This window comes from Salvia hispanica, chromosome 4 (genome assembly GCF_023119035.1).
Source record: "Salvia hispanica cultivar TCC Black 2014 chromosome 4, UniMelb_Shisp_WGS_1.0, whole genome shotgun sequence".
In the NCBI taxonomy this organism is placed as follows: Eukaryota; Viridiplantae; Streptophyta; class Magnoliopsida; order Lamiales; family Lamiaceae; genus Salvia; species Salvia hispanica.
Window position 1 is genome coordinate 11,621,474 of NC_062968.1, and position 18,828 is coordinate 11,640,301.

Below are 18,828 nucleotides of genomic sequence, written 5' to 3' on the forward strand. Positions count from 1 at the left end.
TCATTATGAGCGAACGGAGGGAGTACTTCACACTTGGACATTTACAATGTAACCCAATATATTAAGCAAAATATTGCTCATTTCTAAATCTTATAGTAATACTCCCACCTATACAAAAGTATGCACTATTGGTTGGACATGAGTTTTAATGCACAATTGATAAGTAATGAAAGATAGAAAGATAAAACTAATTAAAGTATTGTTAGTTGAGAATAGTCTTACACTATTAAAACTTGTTATAACTTAATTAAAACTTTATCATGATTTTAATTGAAATAATAAAATTAAAATATAATATTTTTAATTGATAAAAATAATTAAAATAATAATTTTATTTATTATCGTATAACTCGAATCCAACCCAAAATCATTGCATTCTTATTGAGTCGACTCGATAAAGACCCAAACCCATTATTTCTATCTAGATTCGTCTCAGTTATTATATCTTATAAAAATTGCCGACCTACTTTTACTCCCTCCATCCCCAAAAAATATCTCAATTTGCTATTTAGGGACGTCCACAATTTAAATCCTCACTTTCTTTTTCATTTTGTTTAGTGGATCTCACGCCTCTATTAAATTCTTACACGTACATCTTACACTTTTTAAAACATGTGTCAATCAAATTGGGGCTATAAATCAACTAGGAAAAAATCTAACAATTCTATTATATCTAAAATTTGTATGTAATTTTTTTTTTTGGAGAACTTGTAATCTTATTTCGTTATGACTTCGAATGATCATCTCTCTAGGGGTTTTGGCTTTTTAAACCAAAACCTTTTCACTGATCGTTTTTCCATGAACTATGAGATTTGTTTTTAAAACCACGAACTTTCATTTCGTTAGGGTTTTCCCGACGAGTCAACGACGAAACCCGGTTGTCTACATGTTAATTTTAATCCTATTTGTCACTAAATTGAGTACTTGGATACTATTTGGCACAATAATACATACGATCACAATTATTACATAACAAATGATAACTTTTAAATAAACAAAACACAACTTTAACATTTTGAATTATGCTATTCGGGTCGGGTTGGGAAAATCCTACGAAATGAAAGTTCGTGGTTTAAAAACAAATCTCATAGTTCATGGGAAAAACCGAGATTTGGGGAAAGGTTTTGGTTTAAAAGCAAAACCCTAAAATTATGAATATCGAAAGGGAAATAATTGATGCACTCATGCACCCAATGTTTTCGAATTGAAGCTCCCAATGTTTTTTCAAACTGTGTACAAATAGGCCTGGTATTCGGTCGGTTGGTTATTAACCGAACCGACATGTCGGTTAACCGACAAAAAATTGAACCTAAAAAATAACCGGAACCGGTACCGAAAAAATCGGTTAGTTCGGTTATAACGTCGGTTAATCGGTTCTTGAAATAAAACCGAAATCAAAATCAAAATAATCACATGTAAACTAATTGGGGTTTTAGTTGGTGGATTACATAACCCGGGGTACAAAATTTTCAAGCTTAGGCAACCATCACTCATCATAATTTATAACAATTTCTTCTTCTATCATTAGTTTCATGTCCGATGGGGGACAAATCCATTTCCACGTTTGCTTCTCCTATTCTAACTCTCATCTTAAGTTTCTAGTTGATAGTTGATGTAGGCATGTAAATTGTAGAAATTAGCAAATGAAGTTATATGTGGTTGAAATTACATTAAGTTCCTTATTGTCATTTATAAGTATTTATTGTTGTATAATATAATTTTCAAATATTCAAACTTCAAAAGATAGTTTAAGAATTTAAGAAATGCTATAAAAATGAAAGATTAATAATTTAATATGTATACAATCACAATAAAATGAAAGTTATGTAGAGACACAATAAAAATAAATAGGCTAAAGAGAGACACTTACTATTCCAACATTGATTTTTAAAGAAACAGAATAAGAGACTTCTTGTTATAAATATTGATAGACTAAATTTAAATTAATGTAACACTGCTATTTAATACTATGGGCCATTCTTAATTCTTAATAAGGAGTTTGGCGTATTTCTCATATCTGGGATGATTAATTGTCCCACTTCAATATCAAATTTATTTATGATATTTAAGTATTTTTATAGTATTTAATATTATTATTTATATTTTTGGTTTTTCGGTTTTTTTTTCGGTTATCGGTTATAACCGATAACCGAATTATATTTTAAATGAAACGGTCGAACCGAAACCGATAATTTTCGGTTATCGGTTAACCGATAACGACGGTTTCGATTTGGTTCTCGGTTAACCGAATAACGGACGTTTACCCACCCTAGTGTACAGGGGTAGTCATTTTGTCAAAAGAATTGAAATCCATAGCCATATGCTATAATTACGCATGTTTTGTGATTGGCATCCAGCCGTAAAAGTTCTTGTCTCATTTCTGAATTGAGGAAGTCTGTCTCTCAATTCTTCATATAAGAGCATTCCCAGTGAGGACGGACATCCCATAGCCTTTCCGGCGGACTTACCAAAAATACCTCCTTGCCACGTCATAAGAACCTCCCTAGTCTTTCCCGACCTTGCCACGTCATAAGGATTTCTCACCGCACGGTGGCCGACATTCCATACCTTAATAAAAAAATTCACAAATTCATCAAATTAAACAATTTATGGAATTAAAATTTCACCACGAATACGGGAAAATACGAGCCGTATATATAGATTTAAAAAAACAAAAATAAATAGAAATAAAAAAATAAAAAAATGGGAAGTCCGCGCTCGCAGCTATGGCGGGCGTCGCGGCGGACGTCCGCACGGGACATCCGTATCCGCCTCCGTCGCCCCAATGCTGGACTTCCGCACGCCCTGCCCGAAGGCTCTTCGAAGTCCGCCGGGACATCCGGTGTTGAGAGGATGCTCTAATATGTGGAGTACTACCTTGTGTAACTTTTAATCTTATTCTATAGTATTAAACCTGTATTCTGCTTAAGTGCTTCTGTAACTTATGCTCCATAGACGTTTGAAGAAACACATTTGAAATATTTAAAAGCTCATGTATGTATTCAATTGTAATACAATGTTAGTAGAAAGAATTAATTAAACGTGGAGTCTATTTATAAAAATACTTCTCCGTTCGTTTTAAGTTACTTAAGTCGTATTTTATTTGTAGTTGTCTTAAGTTATTTGAGTCATTTTTTAGAAAAAATATTTAATGTCACCTGCTTTTTCACTTTTTCTACTCGTTTTCTTTTCCTATTTTATTATCTTTCCAATTTTATTTCATCCTTATAGTAACTTATTAAATACTCCCGTCCTTTAAGATGGCGTTTTCCTTTTTAGTTTGTCCAACCAAGATGACATATTTCTTTTTCAGAAATTTTCTCTCTACAATTAATACACTCAACTATTTTTACCCATCTTTATTAAAATATTCATCTTTCTTTCTCTTTCTATTTTAATACTTCCACTCATATTTCCTCTCTCCAATTAAATACATTAACCCATTTCTCCTAAAATCCGTGGGCTACTAATGTGTCATCTTAGCCGGATGGAGCAGTACAACTTTCTTAAATCTCGATAATCTGGTTAAATAAAAGATCTATAACTATATGTTACGAAAAGAAAAGGTCTTGTTGAAACATCTCAAATAATGTGGAATGGGTAGAGTAATATTAAAATTATTAATCCCTACGTTGTTTTCATTTGGCACAAGTTTAAAAATTTTGTTTGATTTTGTGAAGAAAATTGAGGAAATTAGTAGTAAGTGTATAAATAAAATTTGATTGTAATGATTTACTCCTCGTCAGTGAAATATTGTCCATTTTGCCATTTTTCTTTCTTTTTTCTTTCTCTCCTCGTATTAATTACACATTAAAACGCGATTTCAAATCGCATTTCTAGGACGAAGGAGTAAGAAATTTATCTATAGAACGAGGAAGTATTATATATAGTCGGTGGCGCTGTACACCACAAACAAGTCTATTCAATAGCCTAAAATTACAATGCGTTTGCTCCTCCCTCTACTCCTGTTCCTCCACCTCACCCAACCGCCGCAAGTCTCCGGCGTGGGAATAAATTATGGCACCCTGGGAAACAACCTACCGCCGCCAAAGAAGGTGGCGCAGCTCCTCCAATCCACCGTCATTAACAAGGTCAAAATCTACGACACCAACCCCGAAATCCTCTCCGCCTTCTCCAACACCAGCATAGACCTCATCGTCGCCGTCGAGAATTCCCAAGTGGCCAACCTCAGCTCCCACCCCCCCGCCGCCTCCGATTGGCTCTCCTCCCGCGTGGCCCCCTTCCTCCCCGCCACCTCCGTCGTCTCCATCGCCGTCGGCAACGAGTACCTCACCACCGACAACCTCGACCCCAACGCCCTCTTCAAAGCCATGCAAAACCTCCACTCCGCCCTCCTCTCCCGCGGCCTCGACCGGAAAATCAAGGTCACCACCCCTCACAGCATGGCCGTCCTCGCCACCTCCTTCCCCCTCCTCCGCCACCTTCGCCGCCACCCTCCTCCCCACGATGACCTCCATCGTCGCGTTCCTCGCCGACACTGCCGCCCCGTTCATGGTGAACGCCTACCCTTACTTCGCCTACCGCGACAATCCTAAAACAATCGATCTAAATTACGCGCTGCTCGGCAATAACACCACCACCTCCACCGGCGCTGTCGTCACAGACAACGGCTTCACATACACCAACATGCTCGACGCCCAAATTGATGCAGTCAGATATGCCATCGGTTCGCTAGGGTCACTACAAAAAACTTATCTTTTAGCGACACATAAAAAAGCATACTGATGGCTAATTACCTTATTCTTTTGCTTTTTTAGGATGCTTCTATTTGTATTCTCTAATTTTAAAATTGAGATTCTAATAATATAATTAGACACACAAATTAGCGTCCTTAATAGCATTAAAAAGTGTCCTTATCCGATTTTTTTGGTGTAGTAGGTTTGGCAACCGCTCGATCAGGCTGGTGGTGTCAGAGTCCCGGTGGCCTTCGAAGAGGCGACCGCCGCGACGCCGGAGAATGCGAGGACGTACAACGCGAGATTGGTGGAGAAGGCGCAGTCGAATAAGGGGACGCCGATGAAGCCTAGTGAAACAATTGAGATTTTCTTGTTTGCTTTGTTTAACGAGAACAAGAAGGAGGGCGGGGAGAGTGAGAGGAATTTCGGGATTTTCAACCCGGACGGGTCAAGGGTATACGATGTGGATTTGAGCTGCGAGTTCTGCTCGAAGTTGGAGATGGGGGAGAGGAGGCCGAAGGGGCCGTCGGTGTGGTGTGTGGCAAAGCCGCATGCAGATGAGAAGGTGATGAAGGGTGTGCTGGACTTCTGCTGCGGAGGCGGCGGTGTTGATTGCAAAGAGATTCAAGAAAATGGGGATTGTTTTGCTCCGGAGAAGGTGCACGCGCACGCCTCTTACGCGATGAATGCTTATTACCAGATGCATGGACGGAACTACTGGAATTGTGATTTCAAGGGAACTGCGCTTGTCACTTTCACTGATCCGAGTAACTCTTTTTTCATCCTTCTTTCTATTAATATATTTTCATTTAACTTGGAATTTTTTCTTAATTTGTTGGGTTTTTTTCAGGTTATGGGCGATGCCGGTATGCACAGCAGTGACAACCAGGATTCTTATGTTATTAGCACTATTTTGATGTTGAACGAGGCACTGCCCCACTTTGTAATGTGTATCTTTTAATTGTTTCGAATTGATAAAAAACAATATCATTGGGATGTGGTAAAGGTAGATCCACCCACAATCAGAGTCTTTTTAAGTTTGAAAAAGAGGTTCTTCTCTTTAATGAGTGAAGACAATCAGCCCCACATTTTCGGCAACATGTGATGGATGATTCACACTCAAACTGGACTTTTTTCCCCTCCCTATTTCAACGATATGTACCTCCGTTTTTCACCAATTAGAAAATTAAATTTATAAACAATTTCTATTTAAAAAGACTCTCTCCGTCCCATAATAGATGACATCTTTTGTGTGACAAACTAAAAAGAAAAATGTGGACATCTATTAGGGATGGAGAGAGTAGATTATATTGTTTAAACACATTCGATAAGCGGACTAGTTTTGTACAATGGGAGAAGTGTATGAAATAGTTATGGAATAACATAATTTAAATCAAAAAATAGTAAATTCTTATTACTAATTCCTATAATTTGAAAATAAAATACTCTATCCGTCCACAAAAATAGACTCGTGTTTCATTTTGGACGATCGACCAAAATTAGTCTCATACCAAAAATTGAAAATTTTCTTCTAATTTACTATCCAGTTTTTCTAATTCTCTCCCCAATTTTACCTAGAGATGTCAAATGGGTCGAGCCACCAGCCCAGCCAAGCCGGTATGGGCGGCCGGCCCGGCCCACCAATGAAATGGAGCGGGCTTGGCTAGACGAGCATATTAATTGGGCTCCAATTGGGCCTTTTCACAAACCCAGACGGCTCGGGCCGTGCCCGCCGAAGCCCGACCTAGTCCTAGGACCGGCCCAGCCCGCAGAATCTCATTTATGTAATTAATTATTTTATAGTACATATATAATAAATATCAAGAGTCTTTTAATTTATACTATATATTAGTAATTCACTAATTTCCTCTTTTAAAAATAATAATCCTAGAATTAGCTGTGTCATAATTACTTTGATTTGCATAATTATAGAAATTAGTTGTTTATGATTTATCTTTATTAAAATAATTCCATAAATATAGTGCTGGATAATTAGTTATGTGTATGTAATAATATGTGTATATTAATATACCTTAGCTTAGGAGATCTAGTTGCTATTATTATGCCTTACTGCCATAAATACTCATATACAAGTATTATGAAGATTGGATATTATATAATAGGGATATTGACATCTAATATCACGAAACTTTTAAAAAATTAGGTTTTTTCCACGATCTTTAAATTGACAAATAATATACGCAACTTTCCTGGATTTGTTTTTCCATGAATGAAAAAATTCATGTTATTTTAATAGATTGAAGAACAATTTTGGAGGGTGTGCTTCAAGAAAAACTATCTATAAAGATTGAAAAACTTGTAGCTTTCAAAATTGTTGTCGAAATTACGAAAACAAATTCCGTATCATAATATTATTTGTGGGAATTTTCATTCGTGGGAAAAAACAAACCGGAGTTAAAGTTCGTTATATTATTTGAATTTTAAAGTTTTTGGGAAAAAAAACCCAACTTTTTGAAAGTTTTCGTGATATTAGATATCAATATCCCTATTAATACGACATATTAATATCTTTTCTCTTAATTTACATATCCATATATTTTAAAGAAAATTATAGATTTTACTAAATCATAGTTTGCAAAAATAATCAATTGATTCAATTATTCAACTGAAATAAAAACTTATAACAAATTTGATTTCCATAATTACATATGATTTGTGTATATAGGGGTGCGTTAAAATGACAACACTCTCTTAAAGTGACACTTGACACCACGCTAGATCGTAATATTATAACGCTAGACTACAATAGTATAAACGCTTAGACTACAATCTTGCAGTCCTATCATATTGGATATTGCAGACGAAAAAAATTGCGTCTAACATATTGAATATTTAGATCTTGAAAATTTACCCTTGAACAATTTTATGATTGCCACATGGCCGCTTATTATTCGTCCACATGTACAAATGATTGGCTAGGAATGGTGGTATGGTTTCTTTAAGATGTGTTAGTCATTTTAACGATTTGTGTAGATATTAATCTTTAACTGATTTGCATAATTATAGGTATTAGTTGTTAATTCATTTATCTTTATTAAAAATAATTCCATAATTACAAGATATCATGATTCCCGATTTTATGGATGTATATAGTATTCCACGTTTATACTTTTATATATTATAAGCGTGTGTAGATATTAATCTTTAATTGATTTCCATAATTATAGGTATTAGTTGTTAATTCATTTATCTTTATTAAAAATAATTCTATAATCATAGAATATCATGATTCCTTGGTTTATATGTACTCCTACTCCACATGTATACTTTTATATATTATATGCGTGTGTTATTATATCATACACAAATTTGAAAATTTTTTTAGATATGAAATTAGGTGAATAAAACTTGTTTATTTGTACATATTCAGTGCCATCTCATTTGATTATAGAAATTTTGAACTTGGCCCAGTTTAGCCCGCCCGGCCCACATACTATCTGGGCTCGGGCCTGGGCTGGGTCCATTGTATACTACAATCAAGGCCCGGCCCGGACCGCAGACATGGGCCTGGCCGAGCTGGGCCCAATTGTCATCGGACACCTCTAATTTTACCTATGTGTTTCTCATTTTCTCTCATACTTTACCTCTTTATCTATTCCTCTCTTATAGTTTACCAATTTCGATATAATCGAACGTTCACATTAAGGCTATTTTTGGTGGACGGAGGGTAAATATTAAATCATGAACTTTCGTTTTTTTTTTCTCATTTCTATCATGTGTATAAAACGATGTATTTTGTGATGCTCAAACGATATGTTTCATTATAGCGGCGAGAATTGTTTTGCTTATTTTTTATGATTTTCTTTTTTTTAATATTGTTTCGATAGATGTTGTTCAAAACCTTTAACCAATTTTGATATTTGAGCTTCAACGATAGAAGAAGAGTTTAGATCTAAACGTAAATATGTTGAATTTGTTCTTTATCACTAAGTGTCAAAGGTACATTCTAAACTGCAAAGGGTCCCAATATTGGGGGGTTAGTTAAAAACAACTTTTTTGTGAGAATTCCCCCTCCGTCGCGAATTTTCCCTTTTTTTGACTGCAAAGGGTTTTAAAAAAAAGTGACCCCCCGTACCCCAATATTTCCCCATTTTTGACTTGGAAAGGAAAAAAATAGAAAAAAAAATTATGAATAAAAGCCATATTTATATTTTAAATTTTTATAATAAAATATGAGTGGAATGGATTAGTGAAAACGGGGTCCATTTTCAAAATTAAAGAAAAAAAGTAAAGTAGAAAAAATTTCCCTCCGTGGAAAAAGAGTGGACAATATTTCCAACGACGAGACTATTCATGGACACGGTGATCAGTTTTAATTTTGAGAGTGTCCATCTGTAAACATCATCATTTACAAGAACGAATTAGCAATGAAGATAAGAAAATCCCCTTTCCCCCCAAAAAGAGAATTTTTTTTTATTTTTTTCCCCCAAAAAAGTCAATTTCTTTTAAAAGTTCCTCCCTAAATATAAAAATAATATTTTTTTCCATTTAAACCAAAAAAAAATCCAGGTCCGCCCACAAGGGACATCTTTTGGGATCGGAGGGAGAATTCATGACCAATGAAATCATGGAACCAAATTAACCTTTGTAGGCGCCAAAATCAAAAGTTAAAAACAACAAAACACTAATACTACTTACTATACACTCTGTACAAGCAGGAGTATAAAAAGTATACACTGACAAATGTTACTTGCTTTTGCAAATAATAAAATTTAAAAGTAAGTGGTAGAATCTCAGAATGAAAGTTTGATAAATACCAATACGTGCAAAACCAAAAAGACACAAAAGCCACCCCAACAGCATTAACCCTGCAAACTCTCATTCCGACCACCCATATGAACTGGAAGCTTGTGGCGGCGCAATAGAATATTAAAGACACAGATTCCGAGAAACTCTTCTTTCAAACCTATTCCCAGAAAATTGGTATCTGAATTGCCAATTTCGATTCTTCTCTGTATCCCATTCAACTTTTCCAGCTCCATCTCCTTTGTATGGATTTCACTGATAAGACCTTCTGCCTGAGCCTATAAGTGAAAAATGAATTCAACATATTATTACAAATCTTCCAAGGAAAAAATGTAGCCATCACAGAGTATTAAGTAGGTCCATGAAAAATATGATCACCTGCTTCACAGCAAGTTGTTCAATTAAGCTGTGAAGCTGCTTATCCAGAGCTTTCTCCCGCTGAGCTGCAAATGAAGATATCAAATATGTTCATAAAGATATTATTGTCAAGACATGTATCAAAAGACAATAATTTGCAACAGATCAAAATTACAGTAGCCAGAATAGTCAGCTAAGCCGGAATGATGTCATTTGTTCAAAATTGATAAGAATTACTGATGATATCACTGAAATTTCACAGTACTTGACAGCAGTTAATCAGAAATCTATTCCGACTATCCTGCGGCACCTAACCACATCCTAATAACTAGTAATCGCCAGGTGCATATCACAGGATTCATATAACTTACAAGAACATACTCCCTCCGTCCATAATTAAATGTCCTGTAGTTGACCAGATCGGGTTTAAGAAATTATTTAGGCTTTAAGACAAAAAGTGGATAGTAAAAGATAGTAGATTGTAGGTCTACTTTTATATCTCACTCAAGTCCCATTTAAGATGACCTACTTTTCCTTTTTGATTTGTCAGTGATTAAAATGACCAATTCTTAAAAATGGGGAAACACGCTTTCTCTCTAGTCTCCTACCTTATTCCTTTTATTTACTGCTTGGCCTTGCTGCAAAATAAAGTTGCATAAATTCCGTGCCACCCAAGGTAGGGGTCATCTTCCTTGGGACGGAGGGAGTATTGGTTTTATAATAAAATGTGAGTAGAATAAGTTAGTGGAATGTGGAGTGTAGTGAAATGGGACATTTGTAGGCGGGCCAGACCAGAAAGGAAAAATGAGACATTTAATGGCAGACGGGAGTATGATATTCCCTTCCTCCTACAAGATTATACACTCTTTCCTTTTTAGTTCATCCCACAAGAATATTCTTGTGCAATTTCTAATTTGGAAACTCTTTCTCTTGAGGGTGAGACCCATTCCCCACTAACAATACTTTAATTACTTATACTTTCTACCTCTCTCTTATTTTTACCAATTGTACATTAAAACCCGTGCCCAACCAAGTGCATATTCTCATAGGACGGAGAGGAGTGTGATTACTTCAATAAAATTTGTAATTCAAAAGTATTTTTTAGAAATATGCTACAAGACAAAAGTAGTGCACAGGTGGTTTAAAAGCATGCATAAATCCGATGGGCCGATGATTGACTTGAACAACAAACTTTTTAAATCAGTCTCTCTGGGTAATCTATTCTCAACTTTAAGTGTCTCTCTGGGAAGAGGTTTAGTCGAGAATAAGTTTTATATATCAGAAATGAGAATCATGCACAAAAACCTAAAATCCATGAAACAGAGATGAACAAATCAATGTAATACATCTCTGTTATCACATATAGTTAATTTAATAGGAATATTTGATCTCTGAAAAGTTCAGGGTTATTATCAATGTTTGTCTTGATTTTTAACATACTTTGCTATCCTGAGCTTCATCTTTCTCTGTAAAAATATAAATACTTATAGATTCTCTTGAAACGTAATTTTCAGTTAAAACTTGTCGGAATACATGATTATTGGAAAGCAAATGGGGGTATCTAATAATTAAACTAGGTACCTGGAGTCGGTTTTTTCAATGCGCTATCTTGGACCTGCAGCCACTTTTTCTCCAATTCTTGAACAGTCTCTTCTATTGCAGCCTATAAATAAGAGATAGATAGATGTTTCAGCAACCAATATGCATTAAATAGGCATAAGTTAAATTAAGCCATGCAACAGACCAATTCTTTTCTCTTGCTATCCAACTTCTCCATAAATGCAGATTTTGCAGTTTTTGCATCTTCTTGAGCTTTAACTGTTTGCTGGGATTCGCTAAGCATTCCATTGGACTCTTCAGAATGGCTGGCAACTGCAGAAGCTTTGTCTCTTTGCAACTCAGCTATCAGATTCTGTTCAATCAAGTCCAGTTCCTGAAAAAAAATTTATGACTATAGTGAAGACGCCAAACATTAAGAAGTTTTGGAGCACAAACATCAACTCATCAAGCCAGTTAAACAAAAGTTTAGGAAACTAAATTTCTTACCTTTAAATTACTTAAGAGCAACTCCGCTTCCTGTAACTTCTCTTGAATTTTAACTTGTTGGTTGGATATACCCTGTTCATACTCAGCATTCTCTTGCTGCAACCTTGCTTCTCTCTGCTGTGCCTGCAATGGGTAATTAAGAGTGACCATCACCAATCTACATTCACAGACTTCAAAATCACTACTTCTTTCCACAATTTTGACACAAACTCAGCCAGAATTCTCAGTCTAACAAATCAGATTCGAATGCATATCCAATTTAATCTGTCAAATTTGAACCTAGCTACATGAAATTGATCGAGGCTAATGCTCTCTTCTGCTAATTGCAACTGATACAATTTTCAGAATCTTATCAGGCACGTGCTTTTAATTCATCATCATAGTCACAATCAACATCACAAACAAAATGGGGAACAAAATACAGAGAAACATAGGAGAGATTTAAAAGTGTTGAATCAATATACCTCTAGTTTGGTGGAGGAGTGGGCGTTGAGCTGAAGAGCGAGGGCGTTATTGGAGGCGAGAGAGTGAGCGTGGAGATGGGGAAGACGTTGAGAAATGTCGGGAGGTGGGAGTCTGAGGCGCAGATCTCGGATCGCGCGGTTGAGAGAAGCTGTTTTGGTGTCTAGCTCCTTAACATAAGTGAGTTGTTCAGGCGTGAAGATGAGAGGAATGGAATTGGGATCAGCCTCTTCGTCGCTCCACCCGGCGCCACCACCTCCGACGACGTCCGCCGCCCAAGCTAGTAAGCCAGCCATCTAATTTTGTTTCCGATTGCGAACTAGTGATATGTAGATAACACTGCTCTACGCTCTTCTCTTGGATTTCCCCCAAATTAATGTCACCTGCTTTCTTTTTAAATTGGGCAAATTGCGTCGTGAATTTTCCCGAAAGTTTAATTTTTCCCATAAATTTTAAATATTGCGTTAAAAGTCATAAACTTTATCAGGTTGTGCAAATTTCTCATCCGACCCTATCAGATAATTTTCCGGCATAAACTTATCCTATGCAGAAGTCGAAAGCGTGACTTGGCAGCCGGAACACAAAAACGACGTTGAAAAAAAATTAAAATTTCGCGTCCAAAAAACACACAAATCGCAGCAAATGCAACTGGAGATCACAACATTACTCAGCTCAAAACTCATTCAATCCAACAAATTAACATCTCAACAACAAAAATCAGAAAAACAGGAAATATCGAAATTGTATGTAGAAAAAAGTTTTAGCAATACCTAATAATTTGAAAAACCACAAAAACCCCTAGATTAGATTTCGCAGCGACGTGAATTGGAAGGGGGAAATGAATTGGGGATCTTGCCTTTGAAACTTTGGAGTGAGAGGTAAAGAAAGAGAGACGTGGCGGTGGTCTCTGGAGGAGAGGGATGGGCGGTCGGTGGTGGATGGTGATGATGGGGGCGGAGCCAGCGAGAGGAAGGGACGGAGGGCAACGGAGCGCTGCCGCTCCTACAGCAATAGCGGCGGTAAACACTTATGGAAAGACTAGATCTAACTAAGCTAGGCATGAATAACATAAGGCATAAGCTAAGACAAATGAAACACGAAATAAATCCAACAAGAACTCCATAGCATGAAACGGTAATCAAGATCCAAAATGTAAACTCAAACAAAACAAGATTAAACTTCAAACTAAGCTTCGAAATTTAAGAACTAAAATAAGTAGCTAAGAAATCTTAAAAACAAAGCAAGTAAAAGATTGTTTGGCTTCTTGGAAACTGAAAATGGAAGAACTTCTGGAACTACAGCGGCTGGAATGATTCAGGCATGATGACTCCTCGCCGGCAGGTGGCCGGAATCTTCAAGGCAGGCTGTTGGATTTAGAGAGTGAAACTAAGAGCTAATGGTGCTATTCTCTCAAAAAGTACTCCTCTTTTCTTTATGTTCAGCTCCTATTTATAGGGTGGTTTGCCCTAATTTTTAAGGTTGCCTCTTCATACGAAATGACAATTTTGCCCCTCTTTAGTAGGTGATTGTTTCGAGCAAGTCCTTCCTTCTCGTGTCTAATTCCGTGGCATCCATCCTGACCACTTTGCACCCTTTCTGCTCATACTAACCAGTTTGCACACTTTTTGCTGCTTTTTCACTCGAATTCCTTCCGACCCTTTCCTCCTGATTTAGTACCTCAACCTGCACATTTTAGCAACTATTTTGCAGATATTATCCAATAAAGAGTGTTATACTGACCAGTAACCAAGGCTTAGAACGAGACTCATCATTTGTCATTTCGGTTCATCATCGAAATAGTGTCACTTTGCTTTTTTCTATGTTTGATAAATAGAAACCACTTTTCACTAACTCATTACACTCATATCTATTATAAAACTAATATTTAAACGTGGAACCTAGGTGTGAACTTGGAAGTAGCCCCTCTCTCTCTCTCGAATCATTTTCATCGATATGAAGATATGGATTATGGTTATCGCCACCTTAGCCCCTGAGCCAGCCCATCGACAACTTGGAGCTCGAACTATGCCAGATCGTTGTCACTGTCAAATAAAGTAAGGCGGAGACGAAGCCCCCTGCGTCATGATGATTCCCTTGCCTATCGCTACCATGGTTCATATTCTTCTCCTAGATAAGAAAAGAGAAATGAAGGTTTGTGTAACATGTTATTGGAAATTTTAGATTTCGGCTAGAAGTGGAACCAGTGAACCACAATCTTTCGAATAGTTGTGTTAAAAATTTGAATTTTCACCAATAATGGACTGTTGAAAGATGACATATCACAAAGAAACAACAATGCTTCAACCATTCTCGATCCTCAATAAATGTGGTTTCGATGTGCTGCTGTAAAAATATCAATCGCTCTTGTAGCCATTACTCTGCCATTCCTTTAGGATTATCACCTCTCCCCTGCATGGGAGAGACCACTCCAAGAATCACAAAACCTGCCAAAACAACAATCAAGATCCCCAAAGAATTCACCAGCAATGCCTCGGCCGAGTATCGTGATATTATCTTCTGCGTTTGTAGAAACGTTGCCTTCTCCAGAAGACCAGTGGCACAAGTAGCTACAGCTAGAGCGTAGATGTATAGCCCAAGAAATACATGCCACGGCATCAGGCTTGCGCGGCTATGTCTTGATCCACCGGGATACCAAAAGGTCGCAAATCCAGCAGCCCACTACACAAGAAATTGGAAGGATGATAAAGACTTATTATGCCAACAGAGAGAAAAATGAGCATCTTACCTGAATCCCGAACAGGACGAGGCAGGCTAGCCCCAGCCACGAGTGGAGACTGTAGAAGTTATCGATGCCTTTATCAACATGAAACTTCCATGCAGCCCATAGTCCTACGATGCTTAAAAAGAAAGCCAGGAATTGCAGGACAAGATGAACTAACTTTTTGAAGTTTTTTGTTCCGGTCACAGTCTTGTATGATAGCATAGCTGCAAGAATCTATGATAAGCGATTAACATATACTTTAACGACTTACAGTTCAAATTGGGGCAAGTGGGCAGCAAGCTCGCATATACGCAGACAGATGGACGCATATTTCCATGTAAAAGACATTTAAGATGAGAAATGAAACAATTATAATGTCCTGACGAATATACAAACAGAAATGCTAGTGTAAGTGCATTGCAACACTTACACTAGGAAGCCGACTAGTGTACATTGTTTCGTTATCATTTCAAACAAGCCGCTACAAAGGAATCAGCTAATCCAAAGGTATATTCGTCCAGAAAATCTATATGTCTGTCAAAAACAATGCACTTTTTGTTAGCCTATCTATCCATGGGGTGCCTTCCAGAAACTAGCATGTCACATAACAAAATTGGTTATTGCTTTCACTATCTAACACTACTCAGGAAATTTATACAAAGACATAATTTTAACAAACACAACCATGCCATATAACAAGTAGAAGAAGACATGATCAAATATTTATGTTTCCAAGGGCAGCAACTCCCAAGTCTGAGTTGAGGTACAAAACATGTATTATGATAAATCGTAATGTTAATAATACAAGAGGTCTCTGATGATTAAAGCAGTTCACCGAAAATTATACTTCCTCCATCACACAAATAGTCCCTTTTTGCCATTTTGGCGTCCCACAACAAGAGTCTCTTTTTACTTTTCCAATAAGTGGAAGTAGACCTTACATTTCCCTCACTTTTTATCATAAAACTAATACTCCATTGGTACAACGTTACTTGAGTCATTATTTTTGCATTTGGTTAGGAAAATGCGGAAAGGATCACCTAATTCTTCTCCTAATACTTTTCCTAATCCACCCCTCACAAACATAAAATATGATGGTGGGGTCCATTACCATGTATGTGAGGGTGGATTAGTAAATGTATTAGGAAAAGAATTAGGTGATCCATTCCGAGGAAAATGATACTCCCTCCATCCTAAGGTAGTTGGGTAGGAGAGATGAAGAGAAAGTAAAATATGAGATGTTTTTGCCGAAAAGGAATATGACTCAACTACCTTGGGGCTAAGGGAGTAACAAATAGTTTAGTGGAGAGAAAGTAAAGTAAGAGTGAGAATTAATTAGACAAGAGTCTTCTCGTCCGTATTCTCTCTCTTACTTTATTTTCATACTTTATCATTTTTCCAAAACGAGTACAAAAAAAAAGTGACAAGTAACGTGGGATAGAGGAAGTGTAAAAGTGGGACCCATATCTCATTAACATTTTCCACTATTTTTCTTTACATTTCTTTAAACTCATGCGAGTCAACAATAGACCCTTCAACAGAAAATAATTCTGACTACAGCTGCAATGCGACCTTCCTCAATGTCCTTTTGGATCGACAGACAAACAGAAATATAATGGTTGTGTCACGGTGCACTCAACCCAAGACCTTTGGCCTCCTCATACATTAGAGCATCTCCAATGGCCGGCTAGCCACCGGCTAGCCGATTCGTCGCGCTAGCCGGTCGGCTAGCCGAACCATTGCAATAGGCAAGCGGCAATTCGGCTAGCCGATCGGCGTGGGCTGGCCGATGCGCTAGCCGATCGGCTAGCCGCTATTGGCAGCCCGATGGCAGCCCGATCGGCCAGCGCCAAATTATGTTTTTTTTTTTTTTTTTTTTTAAAAAAAACCTATATAAACGCGATTTTCTCTCTCTCTAAATTTCGGTACAAGAACAACATTTAACGATGGACAACAAAACTAGGCCCAATACAAAATTAAGAACTAAAACAGAAACATGTCATACCGTCGGGCCGGGGGCCTCTCCGCGCCCCCGGACCCCCATGGCAAGGGGGCGTCGCCCCCCTTGACCCCCTGACTCGCTGACCGGGCAGCGAGACCCCCGTTCGGCTAGCGGCAAACTATAACTGATTCAAGGCATACTTACATTTTTTTAATGTATTTTTTTAATAAATTAGTGAGGAGTAGAGTGGGGCGGTGGCTCGTGTGTGGAAGCCCGGATTTTTCTTTATTATGTAATTTTTTTTATTTTTAGTTAATGTACTTTTTTTTATTTAAATAAAATTAACGAATTTTTCCCGTATATGTGTCGAAAATTTAATTCCGTAAATGTAGTATATTTTGAATTATTTTTATTACGGCTGGCCTATGGCTGGCCTAAATCTGATGTGGCAGGTGGATTTTTTAGTGTTGCTGACGTGGCAGGGGAGAGAATGGCTGGCCTATGGCTGGCCTATTGCTGGCCTAAGCATCATTGCGGATGCTCTTAACCAAGCCAACTTACAAACCGACCTTTCTCAATTTTACTATTCACACTCAACTGCTAGTATGTAGTTTCATTAGAGCCAGGCTAGTTACTTTACGATTACCAAGCTTCAAAAAACAATTCAAGACTTATGCAGATATCGATTAAAAACATGATCAAATATCGTTGCAAAGAGTATATAAAAAAAAATAGCTCGCAAGTTGAGTTAGTATCGACAAATTAGAACACAATAATGTCAGCCTAAAATGAAGTTCATACCTTCGCCGTTGAGAAGCACAAGGCTAATCACCATTAACGCAGGATGAACCTGAAATTAAAAAGAATAAAACACTAAATTCAATTAAATATGACAAAATTGATCCTCCACGGAAGAAGGAAGATGTAGAAAAGCCATTAAATAAAAAGAATTGGGACTGACATTAAAGATGAGATCTTTATTCTCGGAAATGAGGGCAAAGCCGCCTCTGTAATGTACAGTCCAAAGTAAGACAAGTAAGAGCACTGTAACTCCGATTATTCTGACCACCGGGAAGATAGGAAACCGTACAATCGGTACCGCCATTTGAAGATGAAGAAGGAATTTGATGCAGAGAGAAGGGATTGGGTGCGATCTCCCAAGAAATGAAGACTTGGTGGCACTGTTGAATGGCTGACCTTTGACTTTTAAAAATGCGAAGAATTCAGAATTTGTTTATGTTGGAACTGTCGCAATTTATTTTAAGTCCTCTTTTTGTCATTTTAATATTCATGGTATCAAATTTTTTAAAGATTGAACTATAAAAAAGTTTTCAAATTTTGATATTTGCACCTTTTAATATCTAATGTAAAAAAAATTACATTTAAGCCCCTGGACGTCTTATTATAATCAACTTATTTGTTACTTATTATAAACCCATTAACTAATTTTCAAACTCAAATAAGACATAAACAACATTAAAACTAATTAATTTCACAGTTAGTTTCATGAAATAATTAAACCCTACGTTATACGTGAGAGATACTAAGTAGTAATAAATAACGTTTGTTGGTTTGACGGCTTTTATAATTGACTAATATACCTTCTAAATTTGGACAAAAAAAAACTCCTAATATAACAAATAGTAGCATTATAGCATTAGCAGGGTATATATGTCTCTCAATTTCAAAATCTTATTGCGCTAATATTTATTTCAAAACTATTTTTTAATAATTTATGTTCAAATAGTTCTAATAGATCCAAAGATTGGTATAAATCCAAAATTCAACCAAATAAACTTTCCAAACAATTAAACTGTTATAAAAAAGGGATATTT

General features: G+C 36.8%; 2 protein-coding genes and 1 pseudogene across 2 annotated transcripts; 1 reads left to right on the forward strand and 2 right to left on the reverse strand.

Annotated features, from left to right (window-relative positions):
• The first annotated feature begins 3,936 nt into the window (after nucleotides 1-3,936).
• On the forward strand, nucleotides 3,937-5,674 carry LOC125185335 (annotated as a pseudogene).
• Nucleotides 5,675-9,520: 3,846 nt separating this feature from the next.
• LOC125220362 (dynactin, 150 kDa isoform-like) lies at nucleotides 9,521-12,702 on the reverse strand. The gene is made up of 6 exons (XM_048122532.1): nucleotides 12,332-12,702; nucleotides 11,868-11,990; nucleotides 11,566-11,754; nucleotides 11,403-11,484; nucleotides 9,843-9,907; nucleotides 9,521-9,742 (listed from the first exon to the last, which is right to left on the reverse strand). The coding sequence occupies exons 1-6, from the start codon at nucleotides 12,623-12,625 to the stop codon at nucleotides 9,521-9,523; spliced, it is 975 nt and encodes a 324-aa protein (XP_047978489.1). The 5' UTR covers nucleotides 12,626-12,702.
• A 1,809-nt stretch (nucleotides 12,703-14,511) lies between these two features.
• On the reverse strand, nucleotides 14,512-18,196 carry LOC125219479 (transmembrane ascorbate ferrireductase 2-like). Its single transcript, XM_048121459.1, has 4 exons — nucleotides 17,955-18,196; nucleotides 17,795-17,843; nucleotides 15,076-15,275; nucleotides 14,512-15,008 (listed from the first exon to the last, which is right to left on the reverse strand). Exons 1-4 carry the CDS (start codon nucleotides 18,096-18,098, stop codon nucleotides 14,703-14,705), a joined length of 699 nt encoding a protein of 232 aa, XP_047977416.1. The 5' UTR covers nucleotides 18,099-18,196; the 3' UTR covers nucleotides 14,512-14,702.
• Nucleotides 18,197-18,828: the final 632 nt, after the last annotated feature.

What these genes read in the sequence shown, in the direction of transcription:
- LOC125220362 (XM_048122532.1), bottom strand. Translation starts at nt 12,625, where the DNA reads ATGGCTGGCTTACTAGCTTGGGCGGCGGACGTCGTCGGAGGTGGTGGC. An exon ending in TGCTCTTAAGTAATTTAAAG is followed by an intron (nt 11,755 to 11,867) that starts GTAAGAAATTTA and finishes ATTTTTTTTCAG; the next exon opens with GAACTGGACTTGATTGAACA. An exon ending in AACAACTTGCTGTGAAGCAG is followed by an intron (nt 9,743 to 9,842) that starts GTGATCATATTT and finishes TTTCACTTATAG; the next exon opens with GCTCAGGCAGAAGGTCTTAT.
- LOC125219479 (XM_048121459.1), bottom strand. Translation starts at nt 18,098, where the DNA reads ATGGCGGTACCGATTGTACGGTTTCCTATCTTCCCGGTGGTCAGAATA. An exon ending in TGTGCTTCTCAACGGCGAAG is followed by an intron (nt 15,276 to 17,794) that starts GTATGAACTTCA and finishes AGATTCTTGCAG; the next exon opens with CTATGCTATCATACAAGACT. An exon ending in TCGTCCTGTTCGGGATTCAG is followed by an intron (nt 15,009 to 15,075) that starts GTAAGATGCTCA and finishes TTTCTTGTGTAG; the next exon opens with TGGGCTGCTGGATTTGCGAC.